The 16,539-nt window shown below is 48.0% G+C and overlaps 1 protein-coding gene across 1 annotated transcript; it reads left to right on the forward strand.

Moving 5' to 3' along the window:
• Positions 1-1,361: 1,361 nt before the first annotated feature.
• TMEM151B (transmembrane protein 151B) lies at positions 1,362-16,210 on the forward strand. The gene is made up of 2 exons (XM_068232654.1): positions 1,362-1,843; positions 9,945-16,210. Exons 1-2 carry the CDS (start codon positions 1,763-1,765, stop codon positions 11,376-11,378), a joined length of 1,515 nt encoding a protein of 504 aa, XP_068088755.1. The 5' UTR covers positions 1,362-1,762; the 3' UTR covers positions 11,379-16,210.
• Positions 16,211-16,539: the final 329 nt, after the last annotated feature.

Raw genomic sequence — 16,539 nt, forward strand, 5'->3', positions numbered from 1 at the left:
CTGTCTGTGGAGAGACAGCTGTGGTGGGATGAGACAGGCAGTGAGGATGGAGAGACAGCTGTGGTGGGATGAGACAGGCAGTGATGATGGAGAGAAAGCTGTGGTGGGATGAGACAGGCAGTGATGATGGAGAGACAGCTGTGGTGGGATGAGACAGGCAGTGATGATGGAGAGACAGCTGTGGTGGGGTGAGACCGGCAGTGATGATGGAGAGACAGCTGTGGTGGGATGAGACAGGCAGTGATGATGGAAAGAAAGCTGCGGTGGGATGAGACAGGCAGTGATGATGGAGAGACAGCTGTGGTGGGATGAGGCAGGCAGTGATGGAGAGACAGCTGGGGTGGGATGAGACAGGCACTGCTGATGGAGAGACAGCTGTGGTGGGATGAGACAGGCAGTGATGATAGAGAGACGGCTGTGGTGGGATGAGACAGGCACTGCTGATGGAGAGACAGCTGTGGTGGGATGAGACAGGCAGTGATGATAGAGAGACAGCTGTGGTGGGATGAGACAGGCAGTGGTGATGGAGAGACTGCTGTGGTGGGATGAGACAGGCAGTGATGATAGAGAGACAGCTGTGGTGGGATGAGACAGGCAGTGATGATAGAGAGACAGCTGTGGTGTGATGAGACAGGCAGTGATGATGGAGAGACAGCTGCGGTGGGATGAGACAGGCAGTGATGATGGAGAGACAGCTGTGGTGGGATGAGACAGGCAGTGATGATGGAGAGACGGCTGTGGTGGGATGAGACAGGCAGTGATGATGGAGAGACGGCTGTGGTGGGATGAGACAGGCAGTGATGATAGAGAGAGACAGCTGTGGTGGGATGAGACAGGCAGCGATGATGGAGAGACAGCTGTGGTGGGATGAGACAAGCAGTGATGATAGAGAGAGACAGCTGTGGTGGGATGAGACAGGCAGTGATGGAGAGACAGCTGTGGTGGGATGAGACAGGCAGCGATGATAGAGAGACAGCTGTGGTGGGATGAGACAGGCAGTGATGATGGAGAGACAGCTGTGGTGGGATGAGACAGCCAGCGATGATAGAGAGACAGCTGTGGTGGGATGAGACAGGCAGTGATGATAGGGAGAGACAGCTGTGGTGGGATGAAGGTCAGGTTGGATTCCTCCAGTGGGGCGGTCTCTCTCTGTCTCTGTTTCTCCTCCTCCTCTGGTCCTCGCTCTCCCTCCCATCTTCCCTGGAATCTCCATCCTTTGCCTCCTGCAGCATCCTTCCCTCCGCTCCTTCCTTACCCCATCCCCCCCCTCCTGCCCCATCACCGCTCTGTCAGTCCATCTGTCTGTTTGGGTGTTGTGTGTGTGTGTGTGTGAGGGTGTGTGACACGCAGGGAGCCATTGTGTGTATGTGTACCTCTATGTGTGTGTGTGTCATTGTGTGATTGTACATACTGTATGTGATACGTGTGTGCAATGTATACAATGTGTGAATCTGCGTACACACGGTGTGTATAGTGTCCGCACAGTGTGTACAGTGTGTGTGTGTGTATAGTGTGTGTCAGCACTGTGTGTGTCCGCACAGTGTGTGTGTGTGCGGTGTGTTTACATGCAGCCTCAGTGTCAGGCGCTCTTACACGCTGCACCAGGCGTGTCACCCTTCTCATGTCACACACACTCGCATGCACGTGTGACCTCAGCGCGGGGTGCAGGCTCCAGGTGTGTGGGGGCCCCGGGCCCCAGCTGGGGGTCTGATTCCCGGATGGATTTGCCTCTGCATGGGGCAGTTTGCTCCTGACTGTGGCCATGTCCCCCCCAGCATCGGCTGCCAGCGACAGTAGCACCGTCTCAGTGCCCCGAGAGGAGACCGAGGCCGTGCGGGAGCTGGTAAGTGATCCTTTACCTGTACCTACCTCTGTGTGCCATCTACCTGTACATACTCACCTCTACTGGAAGCAGTAAATATTTTTTTACTATCGGAATTACTGGGCACCCAAATTTCCAAGCACCTTTTTTTCCATGTACGTCCTCTGCTTACCTACCTCTGTGTGCCACCTGCCTAAACCTACCTCTATGCTACCTACCTGTACCTTCCACTGTTTGCCACCTGTCTATACTTCACCACTATGTGCCTCCTACCTGTACCTACCACCACGTGCCACCTACCTATACCACTGTGTGCCACCTACCTGTACCTACCACTGTGTTCTGCCTACCTATCCATACCTGTGCCACTTCCTATACTTACAATTATGCGCCACCTACCTCTATGTGCCACCTACCTGTACCTACTACTGTGTGACAGGTATCTGCTCTACCTATCCCTGTGTGCCACCTACTTGTACCTTTCTCTGTGTGCCAATCAGCTGTACCTACTATGCTTAGGCTCCTGCCTGTACCTACCACTGAGTACCACCTACCTGTACTTACCTACCATATGCTAACCTGAACCTACTTTTGTTTACAATCTACCTGTGCCAAACCTATATCTCTATAGCACACCCACCTTTGTACACCAAGTACACTTACTTAGCTCTGTACACCACCTACCTGCCTTTATTTTGTACACATACTTAGTACTGTATCTGTGCTGGGTGAGGATAGGCTGTGCCTTGTATGCTGCCGCTGGGATAGTACATGGAGATGGGGGGATATCCTGATTATGGGGTGTAGGCAGACATTGCTGTGAGGGGTATAAGGGTTAAGTACCTCTCACCTGTGCTCCAGAGATCCCCCACAATCCCCTTCTCTCTCCGCAGCAGCTGATTGGAGGAGGTGAATCTGGGGAGAGAAAGCAGGAGGGGGGTCAGCATACAGTTACAATGAGCTGTCAAAGCGCAGAGTATTTATAGAGCTGCAAAATATTCATTGTCACCTTTATAAATAACACCTGCCAGGCGCAGCTCACACCTTCCATGCTGGGGGGAGGGGAGATAATCACAGCAACAAACAGCCACTCAGCTTCCATCTGCACAGGGCAGTTATCATTGCAGAATGTGACCTGTGATTGGTTGGTGAAGCTTCCACTGCTTCATAAAGGGCTCCATGCCTAACCATTCCATAATATGGTGGCAACGAGGGTAGTGGGGGGTGTGCTGGGACATGTAGTGCCTCAGGGACAGATAAACATGTGACTGCATTTGTATAGGGGAATAATGGTGCCTGAAGTGGGAGGAATATGGAAGCTGCCCTATTTATTTCCCTTCAAAGGGTATGTGAAGTGAAAAGAAACTTATGATATAATGAATTGTATGTGTACTACAGGCTACAGCTAAGAAACAGAGCATTAGTAGCAAAGAAACGAGCCTCATATTGTTTCCAGTACAGGAAGAGTTAAGGTAGCCATACATTGAGTGGTGATGAGCCGATTGGACCAAGAGACAGACAGAGACCGAGACCGTGGGCAGCACGGTGGTGTAGTGGTTGGCGCTTTCGCCTTGCAGCACTGGGTCCTCGGTTGGAATCCCAGCCAGGGCAACATTTGAGTTTGTATCTTCTCCCCGTGTCTGCGTGGGTTTCCTCAGGGCACTCTGGTTTCCGCCCACATCCCAAAAACATACAGATAAGTTAATTGGCTTCCCCCTAAATTGGAGACTAGACTACAATACATACACTACATGATACATACACATAGGACATATGACTATGGTAGGGACTAGATTGTGAGCTCTGAGGGACAGTTAGTGCGAAGACAATATATACTATGTACAGCGCTGCGGAAGATGTCAGCGCTATATAAATACTAAATAATAATAAAGAGACAAATCTCTGTCGGCTGCCCATACACCGCAGGCCAGTTCCCAATCGGTGTCATGCTGAAATCGATCCAGAATCAGCCTTGTGACGCCGCATCCGACTGCCTCTCCGCCCTGACGCTATCCCCCTAATGATAAATGTCCCCCCGGTGCCCAGTGCAAGTAATAAATACATTTACTGTCCATGACCTACTCTTGTCCCCCGCTGGCTCCAGACGCACTCTGTTCTCCATTCAAGCGCGCCACGTGGTTCCCTAGTAACATGGCCTCGTGTGTGACGTCTGACGTCATACGCGCGCTTTTACTAAACAACAACGTGGGGCGCGCGTGTATGGAGAGCGGAGTGCACCCGGTGCCAGCAGAAGAACATGCGGAGTTTGTGGACAGGTAATGTAGGGGTTTTGTCGCGTTTGTCAATCGTCCCGAAATTGCACCCCGTTACTGCCACGCACCCGATCGAGCAAGTCTCACTGTACCCCTTGGCCTCACTTCCAGTGACATCATCACCCTGCACAAGCCTTGCTCTCCTCCTGTGACATCCCCACCCTGCACCAGCCTTCTCTCATCTCTTGTGACATCATTCCCCTGCACAAGCCTTGCTCTCCTCCTGTGACATCCTCACCCTGCACCAGCATTGCTCTCCTCCTGTGACATCCTCACCTGCACAAGCCTTCTCTCACTTCCTGTGATATAACCCAGCACCAGCCTGCCCTCACCTCCTGTGATATCATCATCACCCTGCACCCTCCTTGCCTTACTTCCTGTGACATCATTCTTATGCACCAGCCTGTTCTCACCTCCTGTGACATAATCATTCTGCAACAGCCTGCCCTTATCTGTGACATCATCATAAGGTTAGGCATCAGTAGTGGGAGGGTTCAGTGTGAGAGTGGGCTGAGTTCTAGTTATAGTAAAATACCAGTATTTTTTACATATAGCCCGAAAGCTGCTTGCTAGATATTGGATACTTACTCATAGTTCCCAACTGTCCCTCTTTTGGAGGGACAGTCCCTCTTTGGGAGCCCTGTCCCTCTGTCCCTTTTTCCTCCTCATTTGTCCCTATTTCAGGACTTTGTCCCTCTTTCTATGTAAATATATATATTTCTATACTAAAAAATGTGTTTGATTGACTCTAAAGTTTATTCCCATCCTGATTGATATATTACTAATTTTAAAATGTCAATATGAAGGAAAATGAACCAGGATAGAAAGGACCAGTGTGATTTGAATTATAAAACAAAATATTTATCTTATGAAATCTTCATGGTATGCGTGACTAGGGGCATGATGGGGGAGTTACCAGGGGTGACAGGCTTAAGTGTCCCTCTTTCTCATCTCAAAAAGTTGGGAGGTATGCAGTGGCGTAGCCAAGGAGCTGTGGGCCCTGATGCAAGTTTTAAAATGGGGCCCCCCAAGCACTCTATACATAACAATTAATACGGCGCACCAACACCTACCAATGGCAACTACAGTGTCAGAGGTGCAAGAAGGGAATGGGGAACAGCTTGTTAATGATTACTACTATTCAATGTATCTGTAGAAGTGATTATTATGAGCACAGGACCAATAGAAAGCTAATACTGTAGTTGAGGGAGGGCCCTTCGGGGCCCCTCTGGCCCAAGGGCCCTGATGCGGTCGCAACCTCTGCAACCCCTATTGCTACGCCCCTGGAGGTATGCTTTACTGCATTACCCACTCGCTCTGAATGGATTAGCTGTGTTAACAAAGTTATCCCCCTAAGAAAGGCTATATATGAAAAAGGGGCACTCTTCCTAGACTGACCCTCTTTCATACAACTTCTCTTAAAGAACCACTTGAACACCACCTAATGCCCTCACTGTCAACTTTATAAGTTGCAGATACTGCATTATTGTAACAGGCTGAGTTACTATTGTAGTTTTTGGTGTTTTTTTTTTATTTGGGGGGGGGGGGGGGTGTTAAGTTTATCTGAAGGTATGTCAGGTTATCAGTATATATATATATATATATATATATATATATATATATATATATATATATATTACGGAAGTGTAAAATCCTGTATCTTTGATCTGATATTTCCAATACTGTTGTATTGTATCTACTTTTTTATATTATGATCAATAAACTTGACTTGCTTTCAAAAAAAATATCGATATTTAATACCGATATTTTTCAATCATTTTTACACTTTAATAGCAAAGGTATCAGTAAATTTACAGATATTCCACTATCAGGATTACTGAACACCCAAATTTCTAGGCGCCCTTTTTTGACGTATGCGCTGGGGTCTTCCTTCATATCTGGAAGCCTCTAGCATACCTCCCAACTTTTTGAGATAAGAAAAAGGAACACTTAAGCCACACCCATGCCGCACCTCTAAATCCCCCCCCCCCCCCCCCCCCTCCTTTCCCCTCATCATATATCAATTTACAGGATGAGAATAAAGTTTAGCGTCAATTAAACTCATTTTTCAATAGAAAAATACAGATATTTACATAGATCTGTACATCAGTCCTGAAAGAGGAACAAATGAGGAAGAAAGAGGGACAGAGGGATTCGGTTCCCAAAGAGGGACAATTGGGAGCTATGCTCTAGTGTTGGATATTCCTAATATACAGGGCTGCCATCAGAAATTTTGGGACCCCTCACACATCATCAGGCCTGGGCCCCCCTCCCTGGGCTCACCCACTGGTTGTTGTGCCCACCCACTGGCCACAGCGTGATGCGGCAAAAAGTGGGTGTGACATGGCATGTTGTGGGTGGAGCCAAATACCAGCAAAATACAGGTAATCCCCAGTTAACAAATGAGATAGGGACTTGTAGGTCTGTTCTTAACCTTTATCCGTTCTCTTTTGTCCCCCTCTTTTCTTTCTGTGCCTCTTTTTTCCCCCTCTGTCTCACCTCAGTTTGTGCCTCTTTTATGTCCCTCTGTGTGACCTCATGTCCCTGTCTCATCTCTTTTCTCCCTGTGTCTCTTTTGTCTGCCTCTGTTACCCCTGTGCCTCTTTTATACACCTGTGTTACCTCTTGTCCCCTTCTGTCTCAGCTCGTCCCCCTGCCCTGGCCAGGTATAGGTGCCCCCAGTATAGGTATCCAGGCATAGGTGCCCCCAGTATAGGTAGCCAGGTATAGGTGCCCCCAGTATAGGTAGCCAGGTATAGGTTCCCCCAGTATAAATAGCCAGCTATAGGTGGTGCCCCAGTATAGGTAGCCTGGTGTAGAAGCCCCCCAGTATAAGTAGCCTGGTACAGCTGGTGCCCCAGTATAGGCCAGCAAGATACAGGTGCCCCCAGTATAGGTATTCAACTTATAGGTGGTGCCCCGGTATAGGTAGCCTGGTATAGTTGCCCCCAGTATAGGTAGCCTGGTATGGGTGGTGCACCAGTATAGTTTAGCCAGGTACAGGTGCCCCCAGTATAGGTAGCAAGCTATAGGCACCCCAGTATAAGTAGCCAAGTATAGGTGGTGCCCCAGTATAGGTAGCCAGGTACAGGTGGTCACTCTTCTCTCAGTGATGGAATGCTGTGTGCTGGTTAGCGAACCACAGACCCACAGCTGGGAAACATGCGGCCCTTCCAGCGCTTTGGAAAAATCCCTGGGTCTCTCACTGCAATGTCAGTTGTACCCCCCTGATGGCTGCCCTGCTAATATATGATCAGATCTGGTCTTTATATTCGCTGCTAAATCCTAAAGCTTTTCTTAGGTTTGATAACTCAGGTTTAAAGGGAACCCGGGGTGAGAATAATATGGAGGCTGCCATATTTATTTCCTTTTAAGCAATACCAGTTACCTGGCTGCCCTTCTGATCCTCTGCCTCTAATACTTTCAACCATAGAACCTGAACAAGCATGCAGCAGGTCAGGGGTTTCTGACAATAACTAATCAGTGACTCCCCTCTGCCTCCTGTGTGCCAACAACCATTCAATCACCAGGAGCTTCCATCCCCCACTGTGTGCCAATAACCATCCAATCACCAGAGGCTCCCCTCCTACTTTCTGCCAACCACTATCCAATCACCAGGAACTCCTTTTCCCCGCAATGTGCTAACAACCATCCAAGCACCAGGGTCCCTTGGTGTAAGGAGGAGAGAAAAATCACAGTGCTCTAGCAATGCTGATTGCTATATTCAGTGGAAAAGGGCCATGGACTGTCAGCCTCGCAGCCACAGAAACAAGTTGGATTTATACTTTTTTTTAGCCCCTACTCCAAGTTAACTGGGGCTCCACCTCCAAGTGCAGCAGCGCCCCTTCCATTCCATGTGCAGACCCTCTTCCATGTGTATCATCCCTGTACTGCAGCCCCTCTCTTTCATGCACAGCCCACTTGGGCATCATCTTCTCTTTTTCATGTGTTGCTCCCCATGTGCAGCTTTCCTTTTCATGTGTAGCAACCTCTATTCCATGTCCAGGTGCCCCCTTGGGATGCAGCCGCCCATGGCCTGGGCCTTGGTGGCCTTTCCAGAAATTTGGCCCTGCAAAGGAGTGCTTTTGGGAGAAGCAGGAAATTTGGGTGCCCGGAGGCGGTACCAAATTTTTGGCTCCTATGTTTACATCAGTACAATAGGGAAATGTAGGCACTTGAGGAACCCAATAAAACAGGCGGTGTCAGGGCGAAGTACCCGCTGTTTCTAGCCCCAATTCGCAAAGCGGGCAGCCCCTACTTACGCTATGTTGGTGGGCTCCCAAATTTCCCTCATGTACTGATATTAACATGGGTGCCTACAGGGCTTTTCAGACTCTTTTAGCCCCTCATAATTTCCTGGTAGTTCTGGGTCACCTTTAAAAAGCCAAGTGATCATCAACGGTTGTCAAAAACTGCTATCTTGCCTAAGGCCCCATTTCATATTAATCCTTTTCTGGCTACCTGATTATTCTGATGGATTTGATCCACAACTCCCAGCATGAGCCCCTCCCCCGTATCACCTCTCTCTCGGGCGGCCGCGGGCCGTGTCTCCGGGAATGACGCCGTGTCCTTGGTGGAAATGAAATGGGAGATTCCCGAGGGATTTCTCTCCTGGTACATTGAGGTATTCTATCTCCTCGCTGGATGTGATTCTAACTTCTCTGCAGTCTCCTCTCTGCATCCTGTTAGAGATCTCAACTAGTCATTCAACCAGTGGCTGGAGATCATAACTAGTCAGTCAAACAGCCGCTCCTCAAATTATGATCATGTGGTCTGTCTAACCACCTGTCACAATAACCCTCCAATAGCAGTATTAGGGTGGCGGATCAGGTCAATCGGACCTGAACTGATCTCTGCTGACATCAGATGTTGTGGAGCAAAGGGGTAAATTGATAAGTTAAGATAGACACACACTATTCAATTGTCACTCAATTTTGTTTTCTATCAATATTACGACCATATATATTGCAAACGACTAAAGACCAGCATTGCGGATCAAACTTTTGATCAAACGTAGCCCATACCCGAACTGAAATGTGACATAATGAGATAGACATGGGTATGTACAGTGCCTAGCACACAAATAAGTATGCTGTGTTCCTTTTTTTCTTTCTCTGTCTGAAAGCGTTAAATATCAGGTATGTAAGTGGCTGACTCAGTTCCGACTCAGACAGGAAGTGACTACAGTGTGACCCTCACTGATAAGATATTCCCATTTTTATCTCTTTCTTACTCTCAGAAGCCATTTTCTGCTAGGAAAGTGTTTTATAGTTGGAATTTCTTATCAGTGAGGGTCACACTGTAGTCACTTCCTGTCTGAGTCAGAACTGAGTCAGCCACTTGCATACCTGCTATTTAACTCTTTCAGGCAGAGAAATATAAAAAGGAACACAGCATAGGTATTTGTGTGCTAGGCACTGTACATACACATGTCTATCTCATTATGTCACATTTCAGTTCGGGTATCCTTTAAAGTAAACCTGAGACAAACACAATAAAACAATTGATGTATACTTACCTGGGGCTTCCTGTAGTTCGTGGGCTCCTTTGGTGTCCGTTTGGTCTCCTCCATTCTCCTACTGTCAGCTCCGGTAGTCAGGGACTACTGCGCATGCGCCTCTTTGGTCAGAGGGAGGAGGTGGGTGGGGAGTACAGGAGGGATCAGAAGCAGGAGCTGGGAGGGGCACTGGAGGGAGAAGAGGGAGGAGGTGGGCTTTGGTACAGGAGGGAGCATCAATTGTTTTATTAAGTGATCAGGAAAATTTAACAATTTGGTTGTATTATGTATGGAACTGATAATTGTAGATGGTTAGATTAATATAATGGTCCTTTTTTTTGTGTCTCCACAGCAAAGGCCAGTGAAGCAGTCCTTCAGCAAGTCGCTATGCCGCGAGTCTCATTGGAAATGTCTTCTTCTGTCTCTGCTCATCTACAGCTGCATGGGTGCTATGACCTGGTGTCACGTTACCAAAGTCACCCGCCTGACCTTCGACAGCGCCTACAAAGGCAACTCTATGATGTACCATGACAGTCCCTGTTCCAACGGCTATGTCTACATACCTCTGGCGTTCCTGGTGATGCTCTATGTGGTTTACCTGGTAGAATGTTGGCACTGCTACACACGCAATGAGTTGCAGTATAAGGTGGACCTGGAGAGCGTCCAGGAGCGGGTGCAAAGGATGCAGCAGGCCACGCCCTGCATCTGGTGGAAGGCCATTAGCTACCACTATGTACGTAGGACTCGGCAGGTGACCCGTTACCGGAATGGAGATGCATACACAACTACCCAGGTCTACCACGAACGTGTCAACACCCATGTAGCCGAATCAGAATTTGACTACACCAATTGTGGAGTGAAAGACGTCTCCAAAGATCTGACTGGTCTGGATAGCTATCCGGTCACTCGACTGAGGTTCACAAAATGCTTCAGCTTCGCAAATGTGGAGTCTGAAAACTCCTACCTGACCCAGAGGGCTCGTTTTTTCACGGAGAATGAGGGCTTGGATGATTACATGGAGGCCCGGGAGGGAATGCACTTGAAAAATGTGGACTTTAAGGAATACATGGTTGCATTTTCTGATCCGGACAACCTTCCATGGTACGTCTCCCACTATGTATTCTGGGTGACAGCTCTCCTCACTCTATCCTGGCCTCTGAGGGTCTTGAACGAGTACCGGACCTCGTATGTCCATTATCACGTAGAGAAGCTCTTTGGTTTTGAATTTACACCAGTGACTCCTGCGGATGATCGCACCTTGTGTCGGAGAATGCCACGAGTTAATACCATTGACAGCACAGAGCTGGAATGGCACATACGGTCTAACCAGCAGCTGGTGCCCAGCTACTCCGAAGCAGTTCTTATGGATCTGGTGGGCATTTCCTCTACTTACTCTGAATGCCGATACACACGGGGCTTTCGTCAGAACTGTGATAGGTGCCACCGTACCATGAGCAGCTCCTCCATTTTCTCCCGTAGCGCTCTCAGCATATGTAATGCCAGTCCCAGAATACCTTTCAGCAGCAGTCGCTTCTCTCTGGGACGCTTGTACGGATCACGTCGCAGCTGCCTGTGGCAAAGTCGCAGTGAAAGCCTCAACGACCAGGGTTGCCCTACTGAGCAGACCCGGCTGTCTAGCCAGGTAACGGTGGAAGAGGAGGAACCACCCGCATACCAGGATGCCCTCTATTTCCCTATCCTCATTGTCCACCGTAATGAAGGCTGCACAAACCATGACCACCGCCGCCTCCACCGCAATGGCTCTTGTGTAGAAACGTCACTGTGAGAAGACTCAGGAACATCTTGAAACAAAAGTCTCTGTGCTATCATCTCAAGAAATGGAGGAGATGACTTCATTGTGTGATGGTAAGGGGCAGCCCAGCAACATGCAAAAATACACATGGCGCGTACCAGATGCCAGCTAACTGTGGCATCCATGAATCTAAACCCAGTAGAAGGTAGATTTTTAGGAAGTCTCAACATGAGCAAGTGGTCAAGGAATGGTGACACAGGAGGATAATTATTCACACAAAAAAACTTTGAGGGATCTAGCCATATCAACCCTGTACAATGTCCACAATGATCTACAAAACTTACTGCCAAGAACCAAACCACCACACCAGTGTGGGGGAGTGTACGCGACCAATACTGATTTAACCCAGATAAAGGACTGGAGCTTTGGCACTGGGTGGACCGTACAGGCCAAAATATTTGATATTCAGTAGCAAATAATTAGGCAATAGCTCATCCATTGCTTAGCACGTCACATCCATCCACAGGTCATCTTCCACTGTGTTTTTACCTTGTTCTCGGGACACGGTTATCACAATTGAATCTTACACGGAGTAGTATTTTGCACTGCGGGGAATTGTGGGCCGGGAAATGTACTCTGGGAAGGAAGAACATTCAACTCAGCGTTTCTTACTGACGAATGTGCAATATCTCCATTAGCGACGGTTAATGGAGACATCTCCGTCCGCTAGAGGCCAATAAGCGGGAGAAAGGCTGCTGGGATTAATGGACAAGCTGCGGACCTTCTCTCTCCATTCTTTTCACACATAGTATTGGTCCTTCTCCTCCCGCAGTGTACTCCGCATGTGAATCTTCAGGTCGTGTATCCAGAGATGATCACCGATTCTCACCTCTTCCAACAGCATTATTGAGCTTCTTATTGCATGTCACCTTCTTCAGTTATGTAACAGGCAAGGCTGGCACACTTCCGTGTGTGATGTGACCCCCGGGCTGCGGTGCTTTGTCTCCACGCCAGTGTCTCTGCTGCCTTAACCCTTCACTCTCCAAAGGGGCTGCAACAAAGTGCAGAGTCATGCAGCACTGCAGGCCGAGGGAGGCGGAGCCAGGTGCTGATGTGGTTAGAGTTACACCTCAGGTCTGGTGGATGTAAAGGGGCCGCGAGGGTAAAACGAGGGGGGGTGTTTGTATACATTTATAGTAGGGAAATGTCTATAGCCTTCCATGCAATGCTAAGAAATGAAGGCTCTGCAGCTGTTGATGAACTATACGGTCCAGCATGCCTGTCCAAGTCACTCCACCAAAATGATACCCAGTGTCTGACGAAGGCTGGAGAGGACTCTAGTGGTGAGATCTCTGCTAGCTTGAGTTCCCAGCTCTACATACTTGCCACACCCATTACAAGAGATTTAGCATACACTGGTGGGTTCCTCAGCCTCTTGGGCACGCTAGTGGTAAGACCTCTGCCCTCCTGATTCCTCAGCTCTTTACACCTGTTATACATATTACCAGGAACTCCCCTCGAGTTTCTGGGCTTTCCATTTGTTTTATATTACGGAAGGTGCAACAGAGGGAGGGGGGTACCCTAACGTGGGTCAAAAATTGTCATGGAAAAATATAAGAAGCTTCCTGATTTGTCTGTAGTTGGAATGGATGGCCTCTTCGAGAGCTATGGCTCATCTGGTGAAATCTGGTGACTTTAAAGGGCATGCTTGAGCTTGTAGTTCTTCAGGAGCATCAATGACTATGTTCCCGCCTGCTTCTGTGTTACAGCCCCCTAGTTCAAGTTTCTGGGGCTCTTTATGCATATTGTGTGGAATATATCATCATTAGAAATGCACAAAGATTTGTAAATTCCACATAAAACATTTTTACATTATTCATTAGTTTTACCTATATCAATTTCAGATGCCGCAGTATGTGAACTGCCCAGTCTCCTCCCCCTACCCAATTATCACCCGCCAAGGTATTTAGGGAGGAGCTCAAGGGAGCAACAGCAAGTCTTTTCCTTTGCTCCCTCCCGCCCACATCAGGAAGCAGAGGGAGAAAGTGGGTGGGGTGAGGTGATGCCTCTGAGACAGGAAAAACAGCTCCCACTCTTTATACACTTTAATTCACAATGGGTAATCCGGGAGGGTCGAACTGATTTAATTAAAGTTTGTTAGGTCACCAAAATCAGTTAACTGCTAATTTACTAACCTTTCAGCAACCCACATTGGCTATCATTCATAAAAGTGTGTTCGGTAAAAAAAATCCATGCAGGAAAATACCGCATTCGGTATTTTAGACTTCTGTATGCTCATTCATAAAAATATTTACAGTTGCAATAGCTGTGCAGTGATTTCCCGAACTAGGCTGGCGGTAGGTTTGCATAACATGAGAAGCTGCCTAAGTTGATACATTTTCTCCGTGCAGAGACAGCGTTACTATAAAAGAGGCAGCCCCAGCTTCCCTTTAGATGTGCATTTTTTTAAAATTGCCTCTGTTTGCCCTGAATCTACGCTGAATCTGTCTAATAGTCTTTCTAAACAATTTATTTAATTTCCGCAGCTTAGAAGAACCTCAAGAAATGTTACACATGCAGGCTTTCTGATGTGAAATATATCTGAAAACAGGTACTCAAGAGGTTAAAAAAAACACAGCCTGGGTATTCTGGGATGCCTTTTTTTTGTTCTGCTCTCACTGCTGCTGCCTGGGAGATGTCCCCATTGGCCCCGTTCACATCACAAACTCGGATGGCCACGCATTCGGAACGCAACGCATGCGAACGCACGCCATCCGCGTTTGTGTGTTGCGTGACTGAAAAGTGAATGGGACAGCCACACGTTTTTACAAAAAATGCGTGCAGCATGCGTTCCCGGACCGCACAGGTCCGGAACGCATGCAGTGTGAACATCAGACATTGCACTCTATGCAATGTCTGATGTCGTGCGTGTCGGCCACCTGCACGCGTTTCCAAAACGCGGCTGGAAACGCGTGCAGTGTGAACGGGCCCTAACTTAGCTGTTCTCCGCATGCTTATCACCTCTTCCAAGGGAGCGGTATTCTGCGTACTGATACTGCCTGCTCTAATCTTTATGAATTGACATTTAGTGACGTGTTGTGATAATCACCGTACAAGGCGATAATTTAACGCTCTGCTCGGGAATGTCAGCTTTTCATGCGGTAACAGCTTTTATGAATGAACATTTTGCTAAGAGGTCGGTAAAGTCAACTGTTTTCAGCATTACCGCATGCGGGAATGCTTTATGAATGATAGCCTTTATATTCTGTTATGACTGCAATCTGAGATACCTCCAGTAGGACTGAGCGAGATCAGTTTGATGAGAAGCCTGTATGGACAGAGAGGGTGCGCTGCACACTGCTCCCCATCTCCCTGACACTTCCGTCTTCACAGCAGAGGTTCCGGCTGAGTGTCGGGAAGATTCAGAGTAGCGTGCAGCAACATAGGTACATTAACCCTCTATGCCAGGGCCTGTGCCGCCATAAATGCCCAGTCAATCTGAATATAAAGTGAATAGATCAGAATAAATTGTTTAGGAAGAGCTTATAATGCACAGATGCCTAGATTGTGCAAAGATGGTTCAATCAGATTGTAGCGTGTGTGTGTCTGCCATAATGGTCAGCTTAGTCAGGGCTGTAACAGCCATCATTGACAAGGTGAATTTGCACAGCTGATTCAGGACACAGGGGATATGTTGAAGTTTGGTTGCATTGTAGAATGTATTATTGGTGTGTCAGTGGTAAGGATGATGAATTGGGAGTCACAAAACCACCAAAACAGATCTGCATATCTGACCCCACCCACTTTCTCGCTGACATCATGCATTTATAACTGGCGGTTTTTGTTCAGGGTCTATGGCTTAAAGGGAACCTAAACTGAGAAGGATATGGATTTTTCCTTTTAAATAATTCCAGTTGCTTCACTGTCCTGCTGATCCTGTGTCTCTAATACTTTTAGCCACAGCCCCTGAACAAGCATGCAGATCAGGTGCTTTGACTGAAGTCAGACTGGATTAGCAGCATGCTTGTTTTAGGTGTGTGATTCAGCCACTACTGCAGCCAAAGAGATCAGCAGGACTGCCAGGCAACTGGTATTGTTTAAAAGCAAACATCCATATCCCTCTCAGTGTGGAATTCACACCTAAAATCAAAAACGCAAACTTTTGCGTTTTTGTGCTCTTTTTTTACCCATACCAGCGCTTGCCTGCGCGCTGCGTTTCTGGTAAAAGCGTTTTTCCAATTCGCTCCCTGACGCAAGTCAGGAAGTGAACTCTTTGACCCAGAAAAGAATAAATACAATGTATTTATTCTTAAAAACGCTCACGCAATCGCTGCACAAAGCAATTTTGTGAGCATTTTGCATTTTTCCTATACCTTCTATTGAGGCAAAAACGCCTCAAAAATGGTACAGGCACCACTTTGCTGAGCGGATCGCAAAACGAACCGCTCAGCTGTGAACTCTATCACAGGGAATCATTGCACACGCGTTTTTAGGGCGATTTTGAAAATCGGCTGCGCTTGAAAAAAGGGCAAAAACGCCCTTAGTGTGAACGAGCCCTTAAGGTTCCCTTTAATGTATTAGAGACAGAGGATCAGCAGAACAGCCATGCAATGTGCATTATTTAAAAGGAAATAAATATGTCAGCCTCCATATCCCTCTCACCTCAGGTTCCCTTTAAGGGACTACAGACATTGGAGAGATTTAGGTAACTGTCACAACCAATCCTTACCGGCTTCTGTTCTGCAGGTTGTACAATGGAGTTTAACCCAAACATGTACAACACAAGGGTCAGCAGGGCACAGTCAGGGCCAGGGAGCAGTGAGATGGTGACAGGGCGCAGTGAGAGGGGGCAAGGCGCAGTGAGATGGGTGTAGTTTGTGGTAAAACGGGGGTAGAGCGTGGTGGGACGGGGGCAGGGCGCAGTGGAAATGAGGCAGGGTGCGGTGAGATGGGCAACAGTACCGTTTTTAGGCATAGGCAAACCAGGCCAATGTCTGGAGTGACAACTGTAGGAGGGGGCACCACAAAGCTAGTTTTAGCACACCCTACTTTATGGAACTCTTATAGCAAACTGCTAGTTCCCTTAAAGTAAATCTGTAATGAAAAAAACTCCCCTGAGGGGTACTTGCCTCGGGTGGGGGAAGCCTCCGGATCCTATTGAGGCTTCCCCCGTCCTCCTCGGTCCCATGGCGGC

Source organism: Hyperolius riggenbachi, chromosome 4 (genome assembly GCF_040937935.1).
Source record: "Hyperolius riggenbachi isolate aHypRig1 chromosome 4, aHypRig1.pri, whole genome shotgun sequence".
In the NCBI taxonomy this organism is placed as follows: Eukaryota; Metazoa; Chordata; class Amphibia; order Anura; family Hyperoliidae; genus Hyperolius; species Hyperolius riggenbachi.